Below are 25809 nucleotides of genomic sequence, written 5' to 3' on the forward strand. Positions count from 1 at the left end.
TTTCGATAGCACGTCTGTAGCGGGAGATATGGGGAAGATGGAAGGCGCGTGATCGAGGGCGACGTGTTGTGAGCAAAAGTCAAAAAGTCGGGCTTGAGGGGCGATGATGACCCCCAGATGGTTTAGCGCGGTTCGACAACGCACGGACGTCCGCTCCTTCCTTCCACCCTCGCGCCAAGCTCAGACCGGCATTGCCCAACTCCACCTCGTCAACTGTCGCGAAGAGGACGAAGGGAGTGACCGATTGCATTGGCCACGCCTACCGCGCTCTCCACACTACAACACACGTCCTTGAGGTACTCCAGCCATGGCAGGCCTCCGCACCGCCCTGCGGCTGGCTCCCCGATCCTCCCTCCGCTCCATTCCCGCATCCCGCACAACATCTCGTGTCCTCTCCCGCGCCTACGCCGTCCCTGCCAGACGGCCTGCCGATGATCGGAAAGCCGCAGAGGAGGCGGAATTGGCGCAAGAAGATCTCAACGATGAGACTGATCCCGGCATGGTATGTCTGCTACCCCTCGTAGATGCCACGAAGGGCGACCGATGGTGGCTAACGACAATGGCTTCTTGTAGAACGGCGGCTACCCTGACCCCTCTCTGACCTCCGCCCTGCCTGTCAAACGATCGCTGCGTGACCCTTACGGGGATTGGTGGGACAAGATTGAGCGGAGAAACTATGGCGAACCTGTGCATGAAGATAACGATATTTTGGGCGTGTTTTCCACGGAGGAGTACAGACACTTCACGCCAGCCCGGGCAGGATTCTTAATGGTATGACTGCCAGCAAATCAATACGTTCAAACGGAATCATGCGAGGCTGACAGCAATTATCAGGCATGCTTCATCGCTTCGGTGGGGCTACTGTCAGGAGTGGTGTACAGGTACTATCCCGACAAAGTGAGTTCTCCATTCCCTCTTCATGCAACATCGACTAATGCTCCGTCAAGCCTGCGGTGAATCGAACATTCCCGGGTGGTCTGGAGGCCGAGCTGGGCGGGTCGACGGCCGTGAGGGCGAGGAAGGAGTACGATGAAGAGAGCACTTTGTAGATCTCGCCATCCAAGCGTGGCAATGCCACATGTTTATTTCGCATCGACGAGAGCCAGTCGCGTACTTTCCAGTTCCAGAGCGGCGTGCTGAGGGTGATCACCCGACATCTCCAACGCATTGGCGGCCGGCCGTGACGGTATTGTTACTACGAGCTAGATGGTCGGGAAGACTGTAGTTTCCGTAGGACGACGCTGTACCGTGTGACAAGTCCAAGTGTGGTGATTTATGCGAATGAGATAAATCTCGATGACCGTGATCGACCATGCATAGATGCCCTGCGGTTGGAGCTCTTGACCATCCGGCCCTACGTCATGGATGAAGCTCCCAATGAGGTATCTCGAAACCGCCACTTCAACTCGAGACCAACAACCTTTCCTGCATCATCAATATATGAAACTCGTCCTCATCACATCCATCCTCTTGGCCATTGCAAGCCCCGCACAGCCCAACGATCAAGTCCCCATGTCCGCCTCTGAAGACAACAACCCCGCCACAGGATACCAACGACCAAAGCCCGAAGGCATGTCGAAGTCACTCAATGGTAAGCCGGAACTCACCTGGAAATCATACGCCCATCACATCTAACGCCACACCCCTCCAGTCTTCAAACAACCTCTCGCTCTCTTCTCCACGTCGCCCATGACCGGCTACATGCGCAACGGCTACTGTGACGTGCCCGCCTCGGACTTTGGCAACCACTCCGTGGCAGCAGAGGTGACGGAGGAATTTCTCGACTTTACCGCACGCCAGGGCAATGACCTGCGCTCCATTGGCGGCATGAAGGCCGGGTGCAAATGGTGTCTGTGTGCGGGGCGGTGGTTGGAGGCCTTTGAGGCGAGGGGTCGCGAGAAGGATGGAGACAAGATTGTGCCCAAGATCTTCTTGAACGCTACCAATCAGGCCGCGCTGAGGACGGTCGACTTGGCGGATATGAAGAAGTTTGCTGCGGATAACAAGGAGTAATGATGGTTTAGTAACATTCGAGGCGGCAAGTCCAAAGCCGGCGGAAATGCAGCTTTGTTTGACAGCACGTAAAGAATTGACACCGCTGTTAGATCTATCTGTACCCCAACATCATATTGTGTAGCGGAACCTAGGACTATCCTCGCCCATCTCCGCGACCTCTTCTTGAGTCTTGCCCTCGAGCCTCCGGTCCTCTTTACCCTGGTCCCTTCGCTTATTCGTGAATCTGTACCACAAATGCAGACTCGCCACCATGCACATACCGAAGCCTAGCATTCCGATGAAGGTGCTGTAGCCCGGCGTGAATGCCGGAGCAGTCGAGGATGCAAAGAGGAAGGGTGAAGCCACACCGGCCAAGTTGCCCATGCTCAGCTGCAACCCGCTCACAAAAGCTCGTTTGCCATAACGAGGTGAGTCGGTGGCAAGCCAGGCAAGCGGAGTGCCATTCGCCGACCATGCGCCCATTCCAACGAAGAAGCAGCCTGCGAAGCTGAGGTCAGATCCCGCATCAGCTACCAGCATGCAGTAGCCGATCGTGGATATGAATTGACCAGCGCCGGCAAATGGTCCCCGGATTTGAGTCATGTCACTGATACGTGACGCGACTACATATACGGCAGCCCCAAGTATGTGTACTAGATCGAAGCGTATTAGTAGACAAGTCGCATACCGCGGGGAGTAACGAAGATTGCAGAGGCTGGCCTACCTGGTACGGTGAGCAGTTGCACTTCGGCAGTGTTCCAAGGTCCCAACTCGCGGATGATGGTCGGGAGGAAGACGCTGAAGCTGTAAAACATGAGGTTGTCGGCGACCTGGTTTAATCCAAAGGCCTATGTCTTCCAGTCCAGCATGCCGCGCTTGACGTCTGCCCATGCGAGCTCCTGTGCGGACTGAGTCTGACCAACTTCGGCGGCCCTGAGCAACTGCATGTTGCATCGATCGGTGTGTGTCAAGAATTTGGCTTTTTCGACACTGTTCGGAAGCACGAATATCATCTCGTGAGCTTCGATCGTTTGGATCGACATGCTTGCTTTTGAGCTCCATGTCGGCCATCGTCCTGCTTCCAAACGTGTGAGAGAAGAGATGGGAGGTCGAAGGCGAAGAAGGATTTTCGTACGCCGAGGCGCACATGGACAGCAGGAGACAATATATACATTGTGAATGATCGGCAATACATCTCTTCCCTTACCCGAGGCCTAAGACGAGAGAGACTTGGAAGTGAGGCTGCCACGCGTTCGATGGGCCGTTTGTGACTGCGAGCGAGTGTTGGAGTATGTCCGCCGAGGAGCCAAGGGCTCGGAAGTGACGAAATGGCAAGGCTAGGCAGATTTTCGAAACCTGCGAAGTCGGAGATGTCTTACCGATCTCTACACGGATTGAGTGTGACATCTGTAGGGTATGTCAATGGCATGATCCATTCGCACTTGACACTCTTCTACCACATGAAGTCAGGGCAGTTCTGCGTGTGCATGTGGTCTTCAATGGCTTAGTAATATGGTTTGCGGTCTGTGCGGCGCGCATGCCAGCTGAAGTCCGCGCTGCCGGCTGCCTGGCACGAAGTGCGCTGCGAGGTAATTGCATGCTTTGGAACTCACGCCAGAATACCTTCGTCGTAGGATCCCGTACGTGAACAGTATCGTCTACAAGATTGCCACGATGCATCGTCACCACCACCACCCGGATCGCACCGAACAGGAGCAGATTGATTACGACGAGCAGATGGCAGCGCAAATGCAAGCTGAAGAGGAAAGCGGCTATTCTCAGCAAGAGCCGCGTGGCGCATTTCCTGGTCAACAATATCACTCTCAGCCTCAATACCAAGGCTACAACCAAGGTCCTCCTCAAGGATATCAAGGCGGTCCTCCTCAAGGGTATCAAGGCGGTCCTCCTCAAGGGTATCAAGGCGGTCCACCTCAAGGTTACCAGCAGGGATCCCCTCACGGATACCAGCAGGGACCTCCCCAAGGCTATCACCAAGGCCCGCCCGGAGGTTATCAAGGCGGTCCTCCGCAAGGTTGCCAAGGTCGCCCTCCTCAAGACTATCAACAAGGGCCGCCTCAAGGCTTCCAAGGCGGTCCTCCACACCAAGCAGTCAACCCGATGCAAAACTCACAACGACAACTGCGACGGAAGTCTCTTCTCATCGGCATCAACTACACGGGCTCCCAGCATGCGCTTCGAGGCTGCCAGCAGGACGTCTCCAACATGATGCAATTCCTCAGTTACAAAGGCTATTCGAGCGACGCCAGGTCTCAAGTGGTGATGCGAGATGATAATCATACCGACCCACGAGGCCCTTTTTGGCCCACCGGAAAGAACATACTTGCTGCAATGCACTGGTTGGTGTCGGAGCCAGGGACGGTGAGTAAAGCGATGGGCAGCGTGCTCGCAGCGTGTCATTCCACCAGCTACCCTGATCCAAGTCTACGAGCTGTACTGACCTTTCGACCCTTTGCTTTTAGTGCAATTTTCTCCACTATTCTGGCCATGGAGGACAAGTCAGAGATCCAGATGGCGACCGCGACTCGGGTTTCGATGACACCATCGTGCCGCTTGACTACGAAACGAACGGGCAACTCGATAGCGACAAGCTCCACAGAACACTGGTGTCTGCATTGCCGCCAAGTAGCACCCTCTTCGTCGTCTTCGATTGCTGCCACAGCGGCTCTGCCATTGAACTGCCATTCGTCTATCGCAGTGACGCCGACGGAAATGTCAGCATGGTGGACAATGTCAAAGCCAGCGTCAATTTGCTGTCCGAGGCTGGTAATCTCATCCAAGGCGGGTTCAGTATGAGCAAGCTTGTCGAGGCAAAGGACCTGTTCTCTCAAGCAAGCACGCTCTTCCGACGATTCCAACATGGCGGCGAGCAGCAGGAGGAAGGCGTGGGCGAGGAGCATTTCGTTGAAGACTGGAAGTCGGAGCACAAATTTGCGACCATGTTCTCGGGCTGTCGCGACGATCAAACCAGCGCAGATGCGAATATCGGCGGACAAGGCGTCGGGGCCATGTCGTGGGCCTTCTTGGAGGTCATGAAGAGGAATCCCAATCCTACCTATCTCAACGTACGTCTACGGGTTGTCATCATTTTGCTTCGACCAATGGGGGCGGGCTAACGTTATTGATTTAGACGCTGCAACAAACAAGGCAAGTCCTCGGTCAAAGTCATTACAAGCAGGTCCCTCAATTGTCGATTGGTTTCAAGGAAATGGCCCTGGATCAACCACTTCGATTTTGAGTGGGGTGGGCGCATCATTAGCCTCTTCTCCCTCAAAGCCATCCCAAACTCCATTGTCATTGCCTTGGTGACGAAGACGAGGAGAAGTTTGCTGCAGATAACAAGGAGTCACGACGGTTCGGTGAGATGAGAGAATGGGGTATCACTTGGGAGGACGAACCAAGAACCACACGATGTGTACATGTAGGCAATGCTGTGTATGCTACGTCGAATTTCTTTTCACCATCACATGTCCATCGCAGGACTGATGCCCCATCTACAACCCCTTCACTTCTTCTCGCCGTGGACAAGAAGCGGGCCAGCGGTACCAACGCCATCCTCAATCGCCACCTTGTGCTCAAGAGCCTCCTTCTCGTGGTCTGGAGCGGCAACGGAGAGATTCCTCTCGACGTCCTGCGTGTACGAGCTAACGTTCATATGGCCAGTGTCGAGCTGATTGAGATCATCTTCCTCGCGATCGAGGCTGCGGTAGGAGAGCCAGAATAAGATGGCAGCGACGCCCGCAATGATACCCACGGAGCCGTAGTTCCACGTAATGAGAGGGTCGACGAGCAACGGCAGCCATGCTTCTCCCAGCGCAGAGGCAACGGCAGACATGAACAGAGCGAAGGCGGCGACGAGCGAACGCATGTTCTTGGGGGCCTTGGAGAAACCGTATTCCAGCGAGGTGATGGAGGCGAAGATTTCGGAAAAGGCAATGAGCACGTACGAGCCCGTCTGTGCCCATACGTTGATGGGAGACGGGGCGCAGTCGGGGTCACTCGCTTGGTTTCCGCAGGGAGAGGTACGGTAGATGTAGAGCTGAATGACAGCGGCCCAGATCATGGCGAAACAGCCACATGCAAACCCGGCGGTGATCTTTTTGATGGGAGTGAAGTGGTAGCCAGCCTTGCGGAGCGCTGGGTAGATGAACAGATCGCAGATGGGGATGAAGATGATGAGTGCGAACGGGTCGAGGTTTGCAATGACATCGTTGGGGACTCCGTGGAGGCTCATGGTGGCGGCCTGCGAGGTGAGGTTGTTGGTGAGCTGGTTGTACGTGAGCCAGTACAGTGGCAGCCACAGGAAGACACTGCACGCTTTCCATCCACGACGCACTTCGTCCACCCAGGCGTCATCGAAGGTCATCCACGCCGGCCGGGTCGCAGGATCATAGCGAGAGGGTTTGAGATTTTGCCAAAACTGGCCGTTGTTGATGGCTTTGATGGTGTTGATTGGATTCGCGTGCCAATTGACCGCGATACCGCGCAGCAGGAGCTTGACCGCCGGGCCCAGTACACTGCCCTCAGGAGGACGAAGGTTGTAAATGCGCTTGCAAAAGAACAGAACGGCAAGTGAGGTGCAGTGGATGCAGGTGGGAATCAAGAAGGCCACCCAAAAGCCAACATAGCGCTCGCTACAGGGCAGTCAGCAATTGTAGACATGAGATTGAGTACAGTGGTGGGCTTACACATAAGCCATGCTAATCTGGCCAACGAGAGCACCGACGTTGATGAAAAGGTAAAACCAGTTATAGATTCGGGAAATGGTCGCGGCGTGGTCGACAATCACTCGCTCGCCAGAAGGCAGTTTCCTGATGTACATTTTGTGGAACTTGACTTGCTCGGCGATGAGGGGAGAGATATTTGGTTTGAAGCCACCAGTTCCGATTCCCATGATCTACGCTTGAGATTAGCAGTCGATTCGAGGACGGGGAGGTAAGCGGCCGCCAGACGTACAATGATGCCAACGGCAAAAACTCCAATGGCAGAGTCAGGGCTCGAAATGACTTGCGGAATGGCGGAAATCACCAAGATGATATGACCGATGATGGCAATAATGACACAGATCCAGATGGTGCGGAAGCGACCGAGATAGGTATCTGCGACAAAGGCCCCGAAAAGAGGGGTGAAGTAATTCCAGAAAGAATTGAAGCTGTTCACCGGGCGGTTAGCGTAGAACGATACGCGAGAGTCGGTAAGATACTGACGTTGTGAGCCCCGTGGACGTCTGCTGGCCTAAGCCCAGCGCGCCAGGCTGCGCTTGAGCAGAGTTGGGGTGCAACGCGGCACCGGTGGGAGTGGGGCGAGGCTGCTGGATGAAGTTGACAAAGATGTTGGTACAGCCGTAGTAGGACAGCCGCTCCACCATCTCGACATAGGCGATGCTGTAGACACGCAGCGGAATCTTGTCGGGAACACGGCGGAGGGTTTGCATCTCCTCTTCCGTTGGAGTCTCGTCCGCCGTGGGCTCCATCGCTTCGGTCGGAGGTGGCTTCTCGTTGTATTCAAGGCTGCCGCCTCTGCCATGAGAACTTCCATCTTGCTCATGCTGCGATACATCCTGATGAAAGGTCAGCAGGCGCGCGGTCACGTGGGTTGGAGCAGAGATGCCGTACATATGTTTTGATCTCTGGTGAAGCCATGATTGAGAAAGAAAGAGACTTGGATGGAGAGGGGAGTGGCCGGACAAGCAGGCGCACGCGACCCGAGATATAAGAAACGCGAAACGGTGTGGGGATGTTGCATTGGAGATCGCGTGGTGCCTTTCACGCCAATCACGACAGAGAGAGATATCCTCGAATACCAAGACATCACCGTGCGTGAGGCGAATACAACCCAAGACTTTCTTAACATGGCAATGTAGTGGTGATCCGCCCTTGGCGATGGCGAATCGAAGCATTCGCGAAGGCTTCCGAGCTCGTGGTTGATGATGGGGAAGTCATAGAGCGGCGATCCGCAGCGACTCTGCGTGCATCTTGCCGTGGCTCTTCCATCAACACAGGGTACTCTGATATCAAGTCGCGGTGCTCACAAGTCGTTCACCTTCACGTTGCGCCTACTGCACAATGTCCGGGATGTGGCCCGGGCAGGAGGGCAGCCAAGGCCAAGCATCTTGGCGAAGGGCATGGCGGAACGGAGTTTTGTCTCGGAGTGGAAGGAAGAAGACGGCACCCTTGACGTCTTACATGATTGCTGCAACCTCGTTATCAAGCATCGAGCCGAGGTGGTGAGCGAAGAAGGAGAAGCTTTCAACATGGAGACTGGGCGTACTTGAAATCGAAGTCACGTTGCTTGAGGAGCTTGGACCTTCTTCCGCCCCACCCCTCGGACTGATTCCGTCGTCCACCTCATGTAAAGAGTTCTCAGGCACCTTGCGAAGGCGAGCGGCTGGGGGACCACAATCTGCTCACATCAGGCAACCAAGATGATCCATTCGGCTGCAACGCCTCCCTCTCTTGCTGCGTGCGCTTCAGAAAGACGTCGTACAGTTCGACAAATCCCTCGTAATCCACCTCATACTTCTTGCTCCCCTCCTTCATCGCTTGAATGTGCCGTCCGGTGCCAGCTTCCTTGGTGAGAAGGCGTTGTTTGCCCCATTGAAGCAACACCACACTCTTCGACAGCACCTTCGTCCGGAAGCCATCGTCGCCACTTGGTTCATCCTCCGCGCGATGTCTCTTGTTCGACTTGGATCGTGGTGCGTGATCATCCTCCCCGGCAAGCTCTCGTTTGGCAACATCACCCCCACCTTGAGCATAAGCAACCAGACCGGGGAAGCAGACGACTCTCACGATAGCTTCACTCTTGTGCTCGCTGCCTTTGGGTAGAATGGCGCGTTCGCTGCCGTTAATCTCCTTCCGCTTATACGGACTCTGCGCAATCATTTCAGCCAGGTTGAAGCTCTCCATGCGCTCGGGCTCGAATTCTTCGTCTTTGAATGTGGGTGGCCAGGAGTAGACGGTCTCACCGTCCAAGCGCATGCGTTGATTGAGGCCGGCGGCAGCCATGACAATCTCAGCGAGCTCGTGTCGTTTATTCTTCGCCGTCCACGAAGGCTCTGTCCCGCCTTGGGCCCACAGTGGGAGCAGCATCTTCTCCAGTTGCAGGACCACCGGAGCAACCGCTGCGATCATGGCCGACGGCGTGAGCGAGTGCGCAGATCCTTTTAGAATCTCATCGGCTCGTTCTTGCGTGCGAATGAAACCTATCAATGGTCAGTCTGGTTATGCATACGGGATGAAGAGATATGGCACACCTTCTTTCCCAATCGACTTTTCGTCTGCTCTGTCCAAAGTAGCCTTCAACTTTTCACCCGCCCCAAAACACAGCGCAGAGAAGACGTTCTCCTTGAGTGCTTGACCAATGATTCCAAATACCAGGGCATGTCGACATGTTTCGTCTTGCAAAAGTCGTTTCCATCCCTCCAGCCCGCCTTTGCCGCCTTGTGCCAGGCATCCGATATATCGCACCAAGCATGCATTGTTCTCCACCAGCAACGACGACATGGCGTCTAGTTCGGCACGCGGTGGAGGAAAGCTCACGGCAAAGCTGCGAATCTTTGATTTGAGCTCCTCGACGCCATGACAGATGAGGCTGTGTTTCTCTTCGGGCGATTTCATATACCAACCTTCGTCCAACTCATCGGCTGGCAAGGTGCGACTGGCAAGGGACTGTTCAGTATCTCTTGCACGTTGTCCAGATGCCGTTTTTGGTGTTGACTTTATGCCCCCACTGGCGCGTCTCATTGCTTCACGGAAAGGTTAGCGCCGTGTCAGTGTCGTGAGGAAGAGATACTGACGCGAATTGTTGGATGAAGTCCCTCTTCTTGCGGCTGCTGTGCGACCATCTCTTCCATTTCTCCCCCTGCCTGTCGTCCTCCCCCCAGCCTGCTCCTGCCGTAACTGAATAGTGGGACTATCAGCTGCACCACCCGACCCATGCAAAGCCGGGCGCATGGGACTTTGCGAACGGCGTGCTGGATCATGGGGGCCCATGATGAGATTTCGGGAAAAGTGAACGTTCTTGCTGGGCGATCCTTCGCGACTGAAGAGTCTTGTCGGAGGCTGCGGTCCTGCTGAGCTGCTCGATCGCCTTGGACCCCGCTGCGGACGCTGGACTACTGATCTGTTGCGAGGCATGATGCACAACGATATTAAGCGTCGAAATGTGTGTTATTGTTGCGATAATGTTTGGAGGTGTTGAAAGAGAGCGCGAGTTTGCTCGACAAGCAAGCGTGGAATGTGCCCGAATTGTTTACCTGCAAGGTACATGGACACATTCCATGGTGCGTCAGCAATCGGAAGCAATCACCCATCGCCGGCGATGCGCAATCGTCTGTCTCGTCGTCTCGGATCCGTCTCAATACTGTGGATTCCGCCGTGGCTGAAATCCGGGTGCAAGTCATCGTGGCTTTCATTGTCGAGTAGTTCCCCATCTTCTTTGTGCCAATGCAGGTTGATGCCTCTCGCTTCGATCCTGGCGATGATGTCGGGCTCGGCTTCGAAGCCAACGATAAGGGAACCCCAGTCTTCCTCTCGAGTAGCCCAGGTCCAAACGGCGTAGATGCAGCATTCTCTTAGGTTGGGGAACGCTGTGTCTTCTGCAATATCGGCGATCATCTGAAGTAGCTTTGTATATGCTTCTGGGGTCTCGACCTCCGGGGACAAAGCTTGGAAAGTGACTCTTTCAATAGCAGGGGAGAGAATGGTCTGCAGTCGGACATAGTCCTGGCCCGCGGGCACGTCGTCGTTCAGAAGCAGATCCGTGTCCAGCGATTGACATATCCGAAGATTCGGAAACCTGGGAATAAGCGAATGCTCCGGCCAATGGTTAATCAGCTCTTCAATGCTGCCGGAATGACGTTCCATGATCTTGAGAGGTATCGAGTGTCTACCAGCTATATCGTGAATATACTTGACCAACCGCTTGGGAGCAAGCAGGAAGCGCTGCCGCGTCTCGTCGGTGATGTCAAGAATGTAGAGCCCTAGCTCCTTCACTGTTGAACAAGCGACTGGGAGAAAGAATTCGGGTCTCCATCTCCGTCACTTCTCACGCTGGACAAGTGCAGAGTCTCGATGCTGGGGAGGAGGGATAGGGAGGCGACAAGTGCGGGCGGGGCATAGAATTGGTATGCAAGGAAGTCAGCGAGATTGACAGGTACGCTGATTGCTAACCTCATGCCTACCGTATGGATTTCTTAGCCCGCTGACAAAAGTCACCGACACCTTTCGTAGCGATTGGAAACCCGGGGGCCAGATGCGGCGTGGCGCGTCGTGGTAGATGCTGGAGATGCATTGGCACAGAAAGCGTAAGGGGTGGGTGTTGCTGAACGTTCTGCCGTCGTCCTGCCACGAATCATACCTACAACGAAGTCAGACAGCGACGGTAGACTCTACTAACAAGCTTACTGGACGAAGGTGAGCGCTCGCAGCCTCGGTAGCCTGGCGACCAAGATGCCTTTCAGAGGCTCATCGTTCCCGTTACAAATCTCCTTCGCCCGCTCTTCAACCAGGTCCTCTGGTAGGTGAAGGACTATCTTCATGAAGTCTCGGAAGTAGAACATCTCGGCGGGAGTGTAGAGCGAGGCATCAAGAGAAGTCTGATCGTCGCGAACGTCGGGCCAGTCTGGATCAGTCTCTTTTGTCTCTATTATTGTATGTCGGATTTTCGTCCCTGATTACGGGTGAGCTCTGAGATGAATTCAGCCACGGCCGACGAGGCGGCAATGCCAAGTGCTCTCGTCCCAAGTCTTCCACTTTCGCCATTCGGGCCTCGCTCCCCAATAGTCGAGAACACGGACGTGCCATGCGAGCTCGGGGTTGCTTAGAGTCAGACGAAGCAAATTGGGAATGTTCAACGGGCGACGGTCGTGCCAGATCGAGTATTGAGCAGCATATGCTTTGTGTCTAGCCAGTGCTTGCCGGGAGATTGTATGAAGGGTGCGACATGTCTGAGCGAAGTTGACCAGGCTGCCGGGCTCAATGGAGTTGACAATGTGGGATTGTAGCTCGCGTGGGATGCGCAGTAGTGTTGGCTGCGATTCCATGGCGGCCATGTATTGCTTGCTTTACGAGAATGCTGAAGTTTCCAGCGGCAGAGTCGTCCCTGGTACGTGACGAAACGCCCGATCTGCGGAACGCCGGTGGTTACCCGGTGCAGGAGGGATTCGGGAGGGAGGGAGATCGACGACGAATTTGGCAATTTCCAACTTCAATGGCTCTTCCTCTCCCTCTAAATTTCGCCTCCTGTCAGTCAATCTTCCGGAAAGAGCTCGGCGATAATGCCTTGTATTCCAGCATCTCACTGGAGATGTGCCATTCTACTGCCAAAAAGGAAGCTACGCGAGACCGTGAAGACAGAGTGGCGAGTGACGCAAGACAAGGTGTGAAAGGCTGGAAGGTTTGTGTACCATTTCGTAACTCTATCTGTGCGTATTTACATGGACCCGCCCCACTTCTAAGCCGCTCGCGCCTGTTGTCTGCGGGCTGCAATCCTCAGGCTCCTCCTCAAACCCGCACCTGCCGCCACACGAGGACGGCCGAAGTTGAAGCCCCCAGCGACATCCAGATCCTTCAGCCCTTTTAGCCCCATCGACTTGATTGCTCGGAGCAGGACAGCGCGATTCCAGGCCGGAGTGTTGGCGAGCATTTGCTCCATGGCGGCTCTCAGCGCGGCCGCCTTGCCAGCGTGCGCGGTGCGCTTGAGCGTCCGGCCCAGCGCTGCCATCACCACCTCGGAGAAGCGGCCACAGGGGTGGTGGGCGGCGACGATGCCCGTGCGCCCGACTTGGAATTTGACGACGACGAGTTTGACCGACTCGTGGGCGGTGCGTGCGGTGATTTTGACCGTCGCGACGGTCTCGGCTGATGGAAGGCGCATCACCATGGTGGTGACGGTCAGGTGCTTGAAGCCGTTGATGCGCTCACGGGCGGCGATGTTGAAAGTCTCGTGAGTGATGTTCATGAGGGGGGCCATGGCGTGCTTGTGTTGGTTGGTGATGGTAGTGTAATGTGATTGTTTGATGAGCTTGTGATGGTTGTCGAAGTGGTTGAATGTGATGTTCGATGGTCAGGGAAAGGCAGGACCTGGGCTCTGTTATATACATCAGGGGAGCATGAATTCGCTCCTGAGAGTTCGCTCGTGATCCCATTTCGCTCCTGGCTCTCGCGCGCCATCTCTTCTGCACAGTGGCAAGGCAGCGCGGCGATGTATAGTTCGCTCCGACCAAAGCCCAATCAAGGAGGATTCGAGAGTGAGCAAGCCGGCGTGAATCCACGAAAGCATCGCAATTAGTAAGGCCAAGCATGTCAACCACGGGAACAAGCTGAGTTCCCGCATGCAAAGACATATTTGCCTCAGCCTCGCGAGCGAAAAAAAAAAATGGACGAATGAGGGAAAGGGTAATACTGCCATGGAGGATATCCTTTTGATTCGGCGTGGTCTTACTTCCCTCTCCGCCCCTTCACGAACCCCACCAGGTTCTCAATCACCCCTTCCAAAGCCTCCTTTTCCTTCAGACTCTCATCAACCCTCTGCAACCAATACTCCAGCACCGTACTCGCTTTCTTGTTGAGAATCTCCAGCGTGAAGACATGATCCTTCAGCTCCGGATCAGAATAAACACTGAGTGCTTCGACGGTGGTGGAGCAGAGCAAAGTAGCAGCATTCAGGTCAAAGTCGGGTGGCGGGAGCGGACCTTTTTGGGATGTCGGTGCGGCAGCGCGCCTTGACTTTTTCGGTGCGCCAGTCTTTGAATCCAACGATGTGGACGACTCGTTCCCGCCTCCCCTTTCTCGGAGTCGATCAATTGCTGAGCCGGGACGCGCATCTCCATCTAGTCCGATGGAGGGCAGGATGAGTCGTTTCTGTTTACTCGGCGGGAGTATCTCATCCAGGTCGACTGGCACGCCGAGACTAACGAGGAATAGCCGGCGGATCCTTGACCGAGTCCAATCCGGGGGCTGCATGGGAGGCGGGGAGACGAGTTGTTGCCAGAGTGACAGAGAGCGCTCGGATTGGAATGCGGGGAAGTGGGAGGCGTCGATGAGGGTGGCGTCGGATTTGCTGATTACGGGTGTCGAGTTGGGGAGGATGGCGTTGATGTAGGGCGTGATGGCTTCTTCTATCTCGGCGGATGTGGTGCAAGTGGAGAGATTGAGGGGTGGCTGGAAGAGGAGGGGGCAGAAGGTCAGTGTGTGGATGGCCATGAGAGAGCATTGCTCAATACTTACAAGGCCAGACAATGTGTCATGGGCCGTGGACAGTGTAGATGTTGGTATTTGAGATGTTTCATCCTCCGCTTGGTCGAAATCGCCAAAATCATCATGCTCTTCGCCTTCTGTGAATTCGTCGAAATCATCTCCGAAGCCGTCCTTGCCATCCTCATTAGGAGGATCCTCTTCTTCCGGAGGCTCTTGCTCGTCGGGGTTTTGCCGGGTGTCACGCTCCCACATATTCCTAAACCACTGTTGTCGTCCCTCCTCATTTTCTACTTCGTCCGTGGCTTCATCTCTGTCCACCGGGGCTGCATCAGTCCCAAGGACTGCAAAGAGTGTCGCACGATCGAACTTACCTACCCTCAAAGCTCTGCGACGACTCCTGCGGCGCTCTTCGTATCTCATCAGGAACCGCATCAGCCATCCTCATCTCTTTCGCCGCCGTCCCCTTCACCTCGCCGTGGCTGGGAATAAAGTCGACCTTTTCCACCACCGTCTTGGGAATGGGAGTACCGCCGGGGGTGCGAGTTCCGGAGTCGCCCCCTATATCCCTGCTTCTGCTTCTTGAAGTGTTGGAGCGCGATCGTTGGCCTTCAGGCACCACCTCGATCTCGTCGGGCACGGCATCTTGGAGGCGCAAGTTGTAGGCGGGTGTGTTGGGGACCTCACCATGGGCGGCGGTGTCGTCCACCCGCTCAACACGGGTGGTGGGGATGGGAGAGTGGGCGCCTTCTGAGGCGGAGGAGTAGTGGTCATCGGAGGCATCTGTGGGTGTGGAGGTTAGCATGAGATATAGTGGAGGTCGTGTGCTCCTACCTGAGGATTCTTGCGCATCTTGCGTATTGATTCGGGGAGGATTGAGGCCGGCCATTGTTCGAAGTGAAGGGCAATTATTGGCCCTGCGCATATAAAGAGGGCATTGCCATGATTGGAATGTGGTGATGGGCCTTTCTCTGCATTCACTTCTGGCCGTCACGACTTCTGTCACGCTTGCTGTCCTATGCTTCACGTCTCCTGCGACGCGCCAAAAGCCTCGAGAGCTTTCGAAAAGTTCACCTCCATCCTCCTGCCACAAGAGCCCCTTCTCGCTATTGTCTATTGTCGAACTGGTCACAGTCAGTCGACTTTGGTGGTAAGTACCATGTCCTCCATCCCGTTCCCATGCCCCACACATCTCGCGGCTCGCTGCATATGCCTCCTGCACCCCAAATCTTGCTGGGGAGATTGTCACGACAACAGTCTGCAATGCACGCCTTCCCTCCATCACCATGTTCAACCGAGGGTATCCTCATGCTGGCGGTCGTGGAGGCGGCCTGCATAGTAAACCTCCTCGTCGCAATGCCGATGCGCGCCATGAAGAATTGCAATTTGTAACTAATGATTCCCCGATAGATCAGGCCGAGAAACGTAGGCGCAGCATCGAAAGCGCACAAACCGCCGACCTCCCGCCTTCCTTCGCCCCCTTCCCCCCCGAAGTCCTGAATGAAGACAAGTCTCGCGCCAGAGCAGATTGCGACCGAGCGTATCAGGAAGTTCACGATCTCGTGAAGTCCAATCCCGCGGAGGAACGCAATCCGTCGTGGAGTAAGAGCTTGGGTGATAGGCTGGTGATTGGGTGTGGGCTATCTTCTACAATTGTCACCATGGCGGGCAACAACAACAACCAGTTCTCATTCGGCCAAGCCGGCAGCACCAGCGGCGCTGGATCGAGTGGCAGCATCTTTGGCTCTGCTGGCGCAAACAACAATTCCAATCCGTTCGGCAGCACCAACACCTCGCAGGCCGGTAACAGTGGAGGGGGACTGTTTGGGAATGCTGCACCGTCGACTGGTGGCAGTGGTCTGTTCGGAAACACGACCGCAAATACATCTCAAGCCGGTACCAGCAGCGGAGGCGGCTTGTTTGGCAACACTGCGACCAGTGGATCAGGATCGGGCGGTCTCTTCGGCAGCGCAGGCAACACCTCTTCGGGCGGCACCACTGGTGGCCTCTTTGGTGGCTCGGCGACACCCACATCATCTGCATTCGGCAATGGCACTACACCTGCGACATCCGGCCAAGGCCAGCCATCGCTCTTCGGATCTACAACAGCTGGCTCAAGCGTTTTCGGAGGAGGCTCAGGTACGACATCCGGCTTCAAGTTTGGCACAGCGAATTCCTCTGCTGCCACACCCCCGGCCACCTCGACACCCACAGCTTCGCAAGCGACGAGCGCACCAAGCCTTTTCGGCAACACCACTGGCACCAGTACCGGCGCATTCGGAAACCAGCAGCAAACAACTTCTACTCCGGCCACCGGCAGTTCCAATACGTGGTCGTTTGGCAATCTCGGAAGCAACAACTCCGGCACTGAAGTCAGCAAGTCGGGAGATGCGGCAGGTTCGACAAACGCGCAGACGCCAGCCCCCAGCAGCGGTGGTCTCTTTGCGCCAAAGGCACAGAGCTCGTTGTTTGGCAATACCACTACGCCCGCATCTTCTGCATCGCAGCAGAGCAAACCAAGCCTCTTTGCCCCTTCCACGTCATCCGCTCCCGCCGCACCAGCGAGTGGCGGACTGTTCTCCCACCTTGGTGCAGGCAGCACCACACCCCAGGCTCCGAAGCCGTCACCCTTGAGCTTCTCCACCACGCCAGCCGGTAACCCTCCAAACAATTCCCTGTTTGGCGCGCAGCAATCGACGCAGGCACCCGCGTCTTCTGCCACGGCAGCCGGCAGTGCCCCCGCAAGTGCATCCTTGTTTGGCGAGGTCAAACAAGGGCAGGCTCAGCAACCATCAACCAGTCAACCTGCTACAGGAGGATCGCTATTCAGCCTGCCGTCATCGACTTCCGCCAGCAATACGCAGAGTCAAGCTCCGGCGGCAACCGGCACCTCTCTGTTCCAGCAGCCTGCCACTCAAAGCTCGACCACCGCTTCACAACCTACTGCTGGGGGGCTCTTCAGCCAGCAAGCAACATCTGCAGCTGCGACAAGCAAACCCGGCCTCTTCTCTGGCCTTCAGGCGGGTGCAACAACGGCTACTTCTCAGCCGGCTGCGAGCACCACACCTTCCCTCTTCACCCTCGGACAAACCACAGCAAGCTCGGGGAGCCAACCTGCCGCCACCACTGCAACTACTTCGGGCTCTTCGCTGTTTGGCGGTGCTGCTTCCACGGCGACCACTCCAGCAGCCGCAGCACCAGGCGGATCAACTACGGCGGGCCTCGGCGCGAGCACTGCTGGTCCCCCATCGGCCAGCACCTCCGGACCAGCACCGCCCGCGACGTCTCGCCTGGCGCAAAAGTCCATGGACGAAATCCTGACCATGTGGAGCACGTCGCTCGCCTCGCATCAAAAGACGTTCAGCCAGCTCGCCACGCAGGTGAGCAAATGGGACCGAGAGCTGGTGGAGAATTCGGGCAAGATCAGCGGTCTTTACGGTCGCTGCTTCCAGGCCGAGCGCGACTGCACGGAAGTTGAGAGGCAATTGAGCGTGGTTGAGCATGGGCAGGTGGAGCTCGAAGCGGCGTTGGAGAGATACGAGGCACAAGTCGACCGCATGATTGAGAGTTCTGGTGGAGACAATGATGGAGGATTGGGAGGAGTGGAAGGGGAGAGGGAGAGGACGTGAGTCTTTGTCAAATTTGATGAGTGCGTGGTGACACTGACACATGCCACAGATACAAATCCGCCGAAGCCAGCTCTGCTCGCATCGGAGAAATGTCGCACGCACTGAGCGACATGATTGAGGAAATCAACATCGCGTCCAGCCGGCTCTCTTCGCACAACAATGTGGCATCGCGGCAAGATGATCCACTGGCGCAGATTGTGAGGGTGCTGAACTCGCATCTCACGCAATTGCAGAGGATTGACGAGGGCGCAAGCGATTTGGGCAAGAGGGTGGAAGGGGCAAGGGTGGAGGCGAAGACATTGGGTCAGAGGGCGGGAGTGAATGGAGCGGGATGGGTAGAGGGTTTTGGTCGGGCATACTTGGGGAGATCGTAGGGAGTGTTTCTGTGATGCAGATTGTGACTGGCAAGGCCGTAGCAGTGTGTGTTGTTCTCCAAAATAAGCTCAAGCCTTGACCTCCATTCGTTTCGGCAGCCACTCTGATTGGTCCAAAACCTGCTCAATCCGTCTCGCTGCCCATTTCCGGCGACTTCCTCTCATCAAAGATGTGAATGGGAAAAAACATGCTCAATTCGCCTCTCTCCTTTGTTCCTGTACATCTAAGACCTCTTGGCTCTTCAGCATGTCGCCTTCTTTCTTCTCCGCAAAAGCTTGGTCGCGTCGCAGACAGTCTAGCCCGCGGTAACACGGTACATTCCAGCAATTCCACGGCAACACAACATGGAGGCACTCGGAGTCTTGCTTCCCCGCCACGGCGACGACAACATGGGCGCCGACATGGACATGATGGGACCGATGGGTGGAGGCGGCATGTCAATGGGTGGTCTTTCGCCCGCTGGTGTCGACTTCTCCAACGAGACTCAGGCTTTTGATTTCCTGGCCAAGATTTTGAATGATGACGAGCTGAAGGTGATTGGCAATGCTCACGCCCGCTACTTCTGGTACGGCATTGCGGCTGTGGTGGGTTTGGGGTGTCTTGTCAATCTGGCGAGAATCATGACCCTACGGCTGAGGTGAGTTTCTGGTGCTTTGCGGCTTGCGGAGACGGATGTACTGATGGTGTTACAGACTACGTGCGGCGGCCCAGAAACGAGTCCAGCCTGCCAGGCCACGAGGCCTCTTCGCTACGACCATGGCCACGCTGGCTGCGATTGCGCGGGAATTGACATATCTACAACTTCCATCTTCTGCCCGGTTCAAGTACCTCGGACTTCCGCCTGCCGGCACCATCATACTTGTTTTGGCCCACTTTGTGTTTGTTCTGGTCCTTGAATTCGCCAATAACAACGTTCCTGGTGCTCAGTTCTGGCAGGCTCGTGGCGTGCGAGCGGGCTGGCTCGCCGTTGCACAAACACCCCTCTTGATCCTACTGGTTGGCAAGTACAACATCATCGGCTGCCTGACTGGTGTGTCCTACGAACGCATCAATGTCCTCCACCGTTGGACTGCCCGAATTATGCTCTTCCTGGCCATTTTACACTTTGGCTATTCCTCCTTTGGATGGCAGAAGTACGGGTTGATGAAGCTCGAATGGAAGACCGATACCTGCCCGCCAACGGGTATTGCAGCATTCGCCTTGTTGCTGTGGCTCAACCTCAGCACTCTACCCTTCTTCCGCCGGCTATCCTACGAGTTCTTTGTCGTCCAGCATTTACTTTCGTTCTTCGGCTTCATCATCGCTCTGACATACCATCTGCCGACTACCGCGCCGATATCACGGACGTATGTCTACATCCCAATCGGTCTGTGGTTCGTGGACCGCCTGATCCAATGGACGGTCACTTTTGTCCGCTCGTGGAGTCTTACGGCTACCATCACCTGCCTCGATGGAGATGCTACCAAGATTCGACTGTCAAAGAGGAACCTGAAGCATTGGTCTCCTGGATCATTCGTACTACTCTCGATTCCACGCTTTGGCATGGTCCAAAGCCACCCCGCCACCATTCTTTCCACGCCAGAGTCTCACGGTGGTGACATGGTGTTTATCCTCAAATGCCACAAAGGCTTCACCAAGCGGCTGATGAGTGGCGCCAACGATTCCACCACCGCCTTGTTGCCCCAAACGAAGGAAGAGACTCGTCTCTCCCAAGTCATCACCCATCGCGCCTTCATCAACGGACCCTATGGCGGCTCGCAGTCTGACTTTGCCGCCTTTGACTCGGTCTGTCTGATTGCCGGATCCACCGGCGTTACCTTCACCTTGTCCCTGCTACAAGGTATCGCCGATAAAGCCGCCGCCGGGCAACTTCTCCCTCTCCGTCGTGTCCACTTTGTGTGGTGCGTGAAAGACTCGAACTGGACGAGATGGTGCAATGATGAAGTCGGATCTGCCGTTACTCGATTGCGCGACGCCGGCGTGGAAATTGACGTCAGCGTCTTCGTCACCTGCGCCGACAGCTTTACGGAGCAAGGCGGTGAGCCAAAGGAGTGTGGGTGTGCTTGCGACAAGAGTCTGGGACCTTGCTGCTGCGTCTTGGTGGATGAGGATGATGAAGAAATCGTCGAAAAGGATGGAAAGGTGGTAGCGACGACGACTACCATCCGCGAGGGAGCGACGCGACTGCAAATGCTCCCTTGCGCCTCCTTCTTCTCCGGTCGGCCCGATGTGCGCGGAATTCTCGTGGACCTCCTCGATGGCGCTGACGGCGAGTCGGCCGTTGCTGTCTGCGGGCCGGAGACGATGAGCTCGAGTGTGAGGAATAACGTTGTACGACTTTCCGATGAGAGGGCGATCCATAAAGGCACGGGGGCGCAGGGCTGCTACTTGCACGTCGAGGCATTTTCGCTCGGCTGATGTTATGATTCATGATACGACATGCTTAGCTACCATTCACCTGTTCGTCTTCAGGACCTTCAATTAACGTCTTGATCCCCTTTGCCTCCTTGACTTGGTGAAAGGCGTGTTCTGCGTCGCGGAACTTGACCTTGCCAGTGATGAGTTCCTTGACGCTGACTCGGCCGGTCGCGAGTAAGTCGACGGCGGTGGCATAGTCTCCTGCTCCGTAGCGGAAAGAGCCCTGGATGGTTAGCAGGGGTTTGGTTGTGATCGGGGAGGACACTCACCTTTACGTTGAGCTCTTTGGTGCACAGAGCCATGATAGGGAAGTTGATGTCGGGCTTGCCCATTCCCGCTTGCACATACGTCCCGCCTATCCGAATGGCATGGAGCGCAGTTTGAATGCACGGCTCCGCTCCGGAAGCATCAATGATTGCATCCGCGCCCAAGCCCAACCCGCACTCCTCGTTGATTCTCTTCGCGGCCTCCTCCGCGCTCTCCTTGCGGGAAACAACGGTATGCGTTGCCGCGTATTTCTTCGCAAATGCGAGGCGCTCCTCGTTGATATCCACCGACACCACCTTGCTCGCGCCGTACGCCTTTGCAACCGCGCAGCACAGCAAGCCGACTGGGCCGGCTCCGAATACCACCAATCGATCACCCGGCTTGATCCCCGCCTGTCGCACCACGTGCACGGCCACACTGAGCGGCTCCATTACTGCACCCTCTTCCAAGCTCGTGCCGTCCGCCAACTTGTAGCAAAAGTCCTCGGGCAGAGAGTAGTACTTGGCGAGGGTGCCATCAAAGGGTGGAGTGGCTGCGAACGCCATGTCGGGGCACAGATTGTATTTGCCCTCCTTACAGCGCACGCACATGCGGCACGGAATGCCAGGCTCGAGACAGACGCGATCGCCAACTTTGAGAGTGGTGACTTTGTCGCCTACGGCAGCGATGATGCCACTGGACTCATGGCCCAGCACCATGGGCGCCTTGACGACAAAGTGGCCGATGGCGCCATGGGTCCAGTAGTGCACGTCGGAGCCGCAGATGCCGGTGTATTTGACATTGACGAGGACGTGGTGAGGGGAGTGGAGTTCGGGGACGGGGCGGTCTTCGAAGGAGACGTGGTTGGGTTTTTGGAGGACGAAGGAGAGGTTCTGTGGGGGTGAGTGCTCGACCTTGATGGAGTGGGGGATGGAGTGTGGCCTACCTTTGCGGGCATTTTGATTGATGGGCGGGGGGTGAGATGGTTTGGAGAGGAAACGGAGGGAACTGCCTGCCTTTTTATGACATTCTGGCAACAGCAGACGTCTCTCTTTACCGCGTGGTCAAGCAGCAACGGGTTTAGGCTAAATGGGAGAAATCATGGGCGTCGAAGGGGAAATGTGGATGTGGGGGAGGGGTCGAAGAGAGTGCGCAGAGTGCAGCATGGACTGCGAATCTTCCAGACCGGCGAGGGTGTTCGGGGGACTCGGCCTCGTTGTCGCCACGATGCGGAGACCTGCATGAGATGATGCATGCGGGCGCGCATGGCTCTTGCCAAGTTCGATTTCGATATAGATTGGCACCCGAATGCAGCATCCCTGCTCCCCTCACTGCTCCGAGCGAGGTTGGTGGTTGTCGTCTATGTAGTGAGACGCTTCACGCCAGTCTGCTCCGCCCGTGCCGTCCCTTTTCGTTGGACGGCGCACTAATCCGCCGTTTCTTGGTTTCGATACGTCAACCACCGAGCAGTACGAGCACGCAACCCGATCCTCCTGATTTACAGACGGGGAACGGGAGAGGCTGACGCCTTTTCGGAGCATTTTTATTGACAGTTCCGCGGCCCCTCTTTTCGGGGGTTTCTTCCTTTGACATTTTGTAGTCTTCTCCTTCTCCTCTGCTGACCTCTTCTCTTGTCGCGGTCGTCTTTCTTTCTTGGCTGCCCCTTTGGTCCAATCTTGGCTCTACCATAGAACGGCCAGCAGAATGGCCGGCGAGTCGTGGGCGCCGGCCTGGTCCACAGGCCCCTCCGACAATTCGAGGCCGAGTCGGTTGCGCTGGCTAAGGTCCAGGGCCGGCATCATCACCACGATTTGGCTGCTTCTTCTCGTCGCCGCCCTGCTCACCCGGCCATTCGCTTCCACATCCACCACCCGCAATCCACCCTCTCCAGCCAACAATCAGAACGACGCTCGTCCCACTCCGCCACCGGCAAATCACATCCCTGCCCACAACGCTCCTCCCGTGCACACCCCAGCAGTCCATGATGCTGCTCATGAAGCGACAGCAGTGCACACATCCACTACATCTACGGCTCGACGACCCGCTCAAACCGGTGCTGCACACGCCACTTCCCTTCTTCGAGTCAACAGGGTAGCAACCACTGGCGCATACTGGCCCGGCTGGGATGCCATCTCCAACATGTTCACATTTGGAGACTCTCTGACCACGACACGCTTCAATCACCATCAAGAGCAACCCAACCTCGCCAATCCTTTTGGAAATCCCCCCTGGCCAGGAAACAGCAGCTCCGCTGGCCCGGGCTGGGTCGCTTTCCTCACCGGCTGGTACAACGGCACGTTCATACGAACCGCCAATATGGCGCGAGGCGGTGCAACGACCGACGAGATCCTCATCCCTCCCTTCCGTGCCATCGGCCGCTCCTTCACCCAGCAAATGTTCGACTGGTGGTGGCCTACGTATGCCACGCAAGAATCTACAATGAACTGGGGCAGTCACAACACCCTCTTCGCCATGTGGTTCGGCAGCAACGACGTCCTCACCATGGTCGACGGCCGGCGCAACACGACCTCGACCCTCGAACCCGTCGTCGCAGCGTATGCCCGCACCGTCGACCGCGCCTACTCCGCCGGCGCCCGCAACTTTCTCTTCCTCAACGTGGCGCCATACGATCGCAGTCCACAGTCCGAGACCGAGCAGGACGTTGCAAAGTTCAAGCACCACGCGGCCGTCTACAACAGCGCCCTCGATCGCATGGCGACCAATCTCTCCGACACCTACTCCGACGCCAGCACCTTCGTCTTCGACGTCCACGCTCTCTGGGGCAGTATCCTCGACAACCCTTGCGCCCACGAGCTCACGTGCGGCCTGCGCAATCTGACCGCACCGTGTCTTGCATACAACGGCCCCATGTTACCATCCGACACATTCTTGCCCGAGTGCGGCGTGCCGATCGGGCAGTACTTTTGGAAGGATCGCGTGCATCCGACGTACACGGTCATGAATGCGACGGCAATGGAAATTGCGAGGGTTTTGAGGGAGGTGGCCTAGGTTTATACCAACTCGCGATCATGTACGTCGGCGTTACCATGGGGAAGATTGGCCGAGAATACAAAACCCACCCTATCGATTTGCGTCGCTGGGACGCGGCTTCCAAGATCTCCCTTTCAATATGCTATCAAGATCTCCATCTATATTGGGCTTCCGTCAAGGACCATGGTAAACAGCCTCGACTTCTGAATCTCGTCCGCTCGAGCCATCAGTTCGTCCACGTCCCAGTTCGCCCACACAAACTTGTTCCTGAGGAACTCTCCTTCTCGAGATGCAATCCAGACACAGAAATGACCAGGTAGTTCCGCTATTGCTGAGGATTAGCCATGCTTGTCCTTCAATATTGGTACGCATGCACGACTTACGAGAATCTTGACCCCCCGCCCCCACCCTCTGGGCCAGTTCCGTCGCCACTGCGCCTGGCTGAATACTCACAAAGTGTATCGCCGGGTTCTCAGCTGCGAAGTAGGTCATCATCTTGACTGCCGCAGCGTGGCTCGCGCCATGGTGGCTAAGACCCTGCATGGGCTGGATGTGTGCAATCGCGGATGATATGTCGATGATCATGGGCTCTGGAATCGCCAACGGAATAAAAGCCTGGATGGCGTTGAAGGCCGTACGTACGTTGATGTCGAATCCATACATGAATGTATCCACGTCGTAGCCCAGAATCGGCGCGACGGGCTGCAAACCTCCAGCATTAGAGACGAGGATGTCCAGTTTGCCCACCTTGGCAGCGATGGACGCGAAGGCACGGTCAACCTGCTCGCGTCTGGTCAGGTCCGCCTGCTCATGGTGGCAGATCGTGGCAACACCAGTCGCGGCCGATGTCATCTCCGCCAGCGTTCCCTTGAGGCGGTCTTCGCGGCGACCGAGGATCGAGACCGAGCGAGCACCGGCTTGAACGAAAGCGATTGCGATCGCCTTTCCAATCCCTGAGCCGCCTCCCGTGACCACAACGTTTTTGCCTTTGGCCGAGAGTTCGGGGCGGAAAGGTGAGATCTTATCGTAGGGTTTGTGATGGACTGTCATGGTCACGTACTCGAAGGCTGGTGTAACGACTTTCTCTTCAGGCTGGTTCCGGTTGGCCATGGTTTTGAGGAATGGCTTTGGTAGATAGACGGATTTTGTTGTTCGCCAGCAGATGTGTCGATAAGGCGATGGTTCGAGAGAGTTCGCGTATAAGATAGGATCTAGATGGAATGCAGAGAAAGGGCTTACCTTCATGATATACTATGTGTAGACTTACGTTACGCCGTAGCCTTGGTGTCCATGATTGGAGCCTACGAAATTGTCGATTCATAAGCCGGAGAACGATGAAGAGTACAGTCCATCCACGGAGATAGAGACTGGATTTGTAAGTGGATGGGTATGGTTTGGAATCAGGAAATCGCCGTTGAAGGACATGTACGGTCTGCACGCCAAACGGGCGTTGTTCGGGAGCGAAGCTTAGTACATGGTTAGGGCTTCAGACCTCCCAGTGCGATATACCGCGGGTATTGGAGGTACACGTTCTGTCTGTATGCATGTGGTCGAAACACACGCTCGGCGGCGCGGTATTGGTCTAGATATTGTAAAGAAGGAGGAAGCGTGCTGGTTCCGTTCGCAAAGAGATCAGATTAGGCGTGCCCGTTTCCTACGTCTGACTAATCGCAAACGATTGATTCCGAAAGCCATCTAGAATCTACTTCGGAGTTCGGTAGTGCGTCCACCTACGGGTTGTCTATATCGTTCTTTCTAGGATGAGAAAATTGTCCGGATAGTATGCGTGAGCGGATGCGCCGCAAGGCTGTAGGCTAAATATTTAGTGTACTAGGGGACGCTGCACTCATTGAAATTCGCTATTCATCCGAGTCTTGCTTACCTAACTGTATCTACATTGGAGTTTTTAAAAAACTCCATAGAAAATCTACTAAAACCTC

The 25809-nt window shown here is 55.9% G+C and overlaps 13 protein-coding genes across 13 annotated transcripts; 6 read left to right on the forward strand and 7 right to left on the reverse strand.

Moving 5' to 3' along the window:
• Window positions 1-123: 123 nt before the first annotated feature.
• Window positions 124-1383, forward strand: BDY17DRAFT_154545 (uncharacterized protein). Its single transcript, XM_033729658.1, has 4 exons — window positions 124-502; window positions 574-771; window positions 835-897; window positions 948-1383. The coding sequence occupies exons 1-4, from the start codon at window positions 308-310 to the stop codon at window positions 1047-1049; spliced, it is 558 nt and encodes a 185-aa protein (XP_033590353.1). The 5' UTR covers window positions 124-307; the 3' UTR covers window positions 1050-1383.
• Window positions 1384-1512: 129 nt separating this feature from the next.
• On the forward strand, window positions 1513-2013 carry BDY17DRAFT_324490 (uncharacterized protein; the record flags this gene model as incomplete). Its single annotated transcript, XM_033737197.1, has 2 exons — window positions 1513-1591; window positions 1652-2013. The coding sequence occupies 2 exons, from the start codon at window positions 1513-1515 to the stop codon at window positions 2011-2013; spliced, it is 441 nt and encodes a 146-aa protein (XP_033590354.1).
• BDY17DRAFT_154988 (high-affinity nicotinic acid transporter) lies at window positions 1647-3004 on the reverse strand. Its single transcript, XM_033729662.1, has 2 exons — window positions 2720-3004; window positions 1647-2648 (listed from the first exon to the last, which is right to left on the reverse strand). Exons 1-2 carry the CDS (start codon window positions 2808-2810, stop codon window positions 2125-2127), a joined length of 615 nt encoding a protein of 204 aa, XP_033590355.1. The 5' UTR covers window positions 2811-3004; the 3' UTR covers window positions 1647-2124.
• A 429-nt stretch (window positions 3005-3433) lies between these two features.
• On the forward strand, window positions 3434-5425 carry BDY17DRAFT_298090 (caspase domain-containing protein). The gene is made up of 3 exons (XM_033733688.1): window positions 3434-4374; window positions 4476-5078; window positions 5144-5425. The coding sequence occupies exons 1-3, from the start codon at window positions 3670-3672 to the stop codon at window positions 5249-5251; spliced, it is 1416 nt and encodes a 471-aa protein (XP_033590356.1). The 5' UTR covers window positions 3434-3669; the 3' UTR covers window positions 5252-5425.
• A 93-nt stretch (window positions 5426-5518) lies between these two features.
• Window positions 5519-7486, reverse strand: BDY17DRAFT_249642 (POT family-domain-containing protein; the record flags this gene model as incomplete). Its single annotated transcript, XM_033731004.1, has 4 exons — window positions 5519-6647; window positions 6702-6910; window positions 6970-7165; window positions 7221-7486. The coding sequence occupies 4 exons, from the start codon at window positions 7484-7486 to the stop codon at window positions 5519-5521; spliced, it is 1800 nt and encodes a 599-aa protein (XP_033590357.1).
• A 686-nt stretch (window positions 7487-8172) lies between these two features.
• On the reverse strand, window positions 8173-10235 carry BDY17DRAFT_154882 (uncharacterized protein). Its single transcript, XM_033729661.1, has 3 exons — window positions 9812-10235; window positions 9269-9760; window positions 8173-9217 (listed from the first exon to the last, which is right to left on the reverse strand). Exons 1-3 carry the CDS (start codon window positions 10149-10151, stop codon window positions 8376-8378), a joined length of 1674 nt encoding a protein of 557 aa, XP_033590358.1. The 5' UTR covers window positions 10152-10235; the 3' UTR covers window positions 8173-8375.
• Window positions 10236-12468: 2233 nt separating this feature from the next.
• BDY17DRAFT_310731 (uncharacterized protein) lies at window positions 12469-12987 on the reverse strand (the record flags this gene model as incomplete). Its single annotated transcript, XM_033735472.1, has 1 exon — window positions 12469-12987. The coding sequence occupies one exon, from the start codon at window positions 12985-12987 to the stop codon at window positions 12469-12471; it is 519 nt and encodes a 172-aa protein (XP_033590359.1).
• A 180-nt stretch (window positions 12988-13167) lies between these two features.
• Window positions 13168-15015, reverse strand: BDY17DRAFT_334790 (uncharacterized protein; the record flags this gene model as incomplete). Its single annotated transcript, XM_033737918.1, has 3 exons — window positions 13168-14177; window positions 14244-14515; window positions 14589-15015. 3 exons carry the CDS (start codon window positions 15013-15015, stop codon window positions 13455-13457), a joined length of 1422 nt encoding a protein of 473 aa, XP_033590360.1. The 3' UTR covers window positions 13168-13454.
• Window positions 15016-15871: 856 nt separating this feature from the next.
• BDY17DRAFT_324496 (Nsp1-like C-terminal region-domain-containing protein) lies at window positions 15872-18213 on the forward strand (the record flags this gene model as incomplete). Its single annotated transcript, XM_033737198.1, has 2 exons — window positions 15872-17835; window positions 17889-18213. 2 exons carry the CDS (start codon window positions 15872-15874, stop codon window positions 18211-18213), a joined length of 2289 nt encoding a protein of 762 aa, XP_033590361.1.
• Window positions 18214-18558: 345 nt separating this feature from the next.
• Window positions 18559-20632, forward strand: BDY17DRAFT_324497 (putative FRE ferric reductase-like transmembrane component; the record flags this gene model as incomplete). Its single annotated transcript, XM_033737199.1, has 2 exons — window positions 18559-18851; window positions 18907-20632. The coding sequence occupies 2 exons, from the start codon at window positions 18559-18561 to the stop codon at window positions 20630-20632; spliced, it is 2019 nt and encodes a 672-aa protein (XP_033590362.1).
• On the reverse strand, window positions 20601-21951 carry BDY17DRAFT_339504 (putative xylitol dehydrogenase). Its single transcript, XM_033737970.1, has 3 exons — window positions 21825-21951; window positions 20902-21771; window positions 20601-20855 (listed from the first exon to the last, which is right to left on the reverse strand). Exons 1-3 carry the CDS (start codon window positions 21834-21836, stop codon window positions 20658-20660), a joined length of 1080 nt encoding a protein of 359 aa, XP_033590363.1. The 5' UTR covers window positions 21837-21951; the 3' UTR covers window positions 20601-20657.
• Window positions 21952-22990: 1039 nt separating this feature from the next.
• BDY17DRAFT_237927 (GDSL lipase/esterase) lies at window positions 22991-23878 on the forward strand (the record flags this gene model as incomplete). Its single annotated transcript, XM_033730325.1, has 1 exon — window positions 22991-23878. A coding segment is annotated over one exon (888 nt), but the record flags the coding sequence as incomplete, so codon positions are not given.
• Window positions 23879-24027: 149 nt separating this feature from the next.
• BDY17DRAFT_324500 (uncharacterized protein) lies at window positions 24028-24979 on the reverse strand (the record flags this gene model as incomplete). The annotated part of the gene is made up of 2 exons (XM_033737200.1): window positions 24028-24194; window positions 24253-24979. 2 exons carry the CDS (start codon window positions 24977-24979, stop codon window positions 24028-24030), a joined length of 894 nt encoding a protein of 297 aa, XP_033590365.1.
• Window positions 24980-25809: the final 830 nt, after the last annotated feature.

The sequence above is a fragment of the Neohortaea acidophila genome (assembly GCF_010093505.1).
Source record: "Neohortaea acidophila strain CBS 113389 unplaced genomic scaffold BDY17scaffold_5, whole genome shotgun sequence".
NCBI classification, from domain to species: Eukaryota; Fungi; Ascomycota; class Dothideomycetes; order Mycosphaerellales; family Teratosphaeriaceae; genus Neohortaea; species Neohortaea acidophila.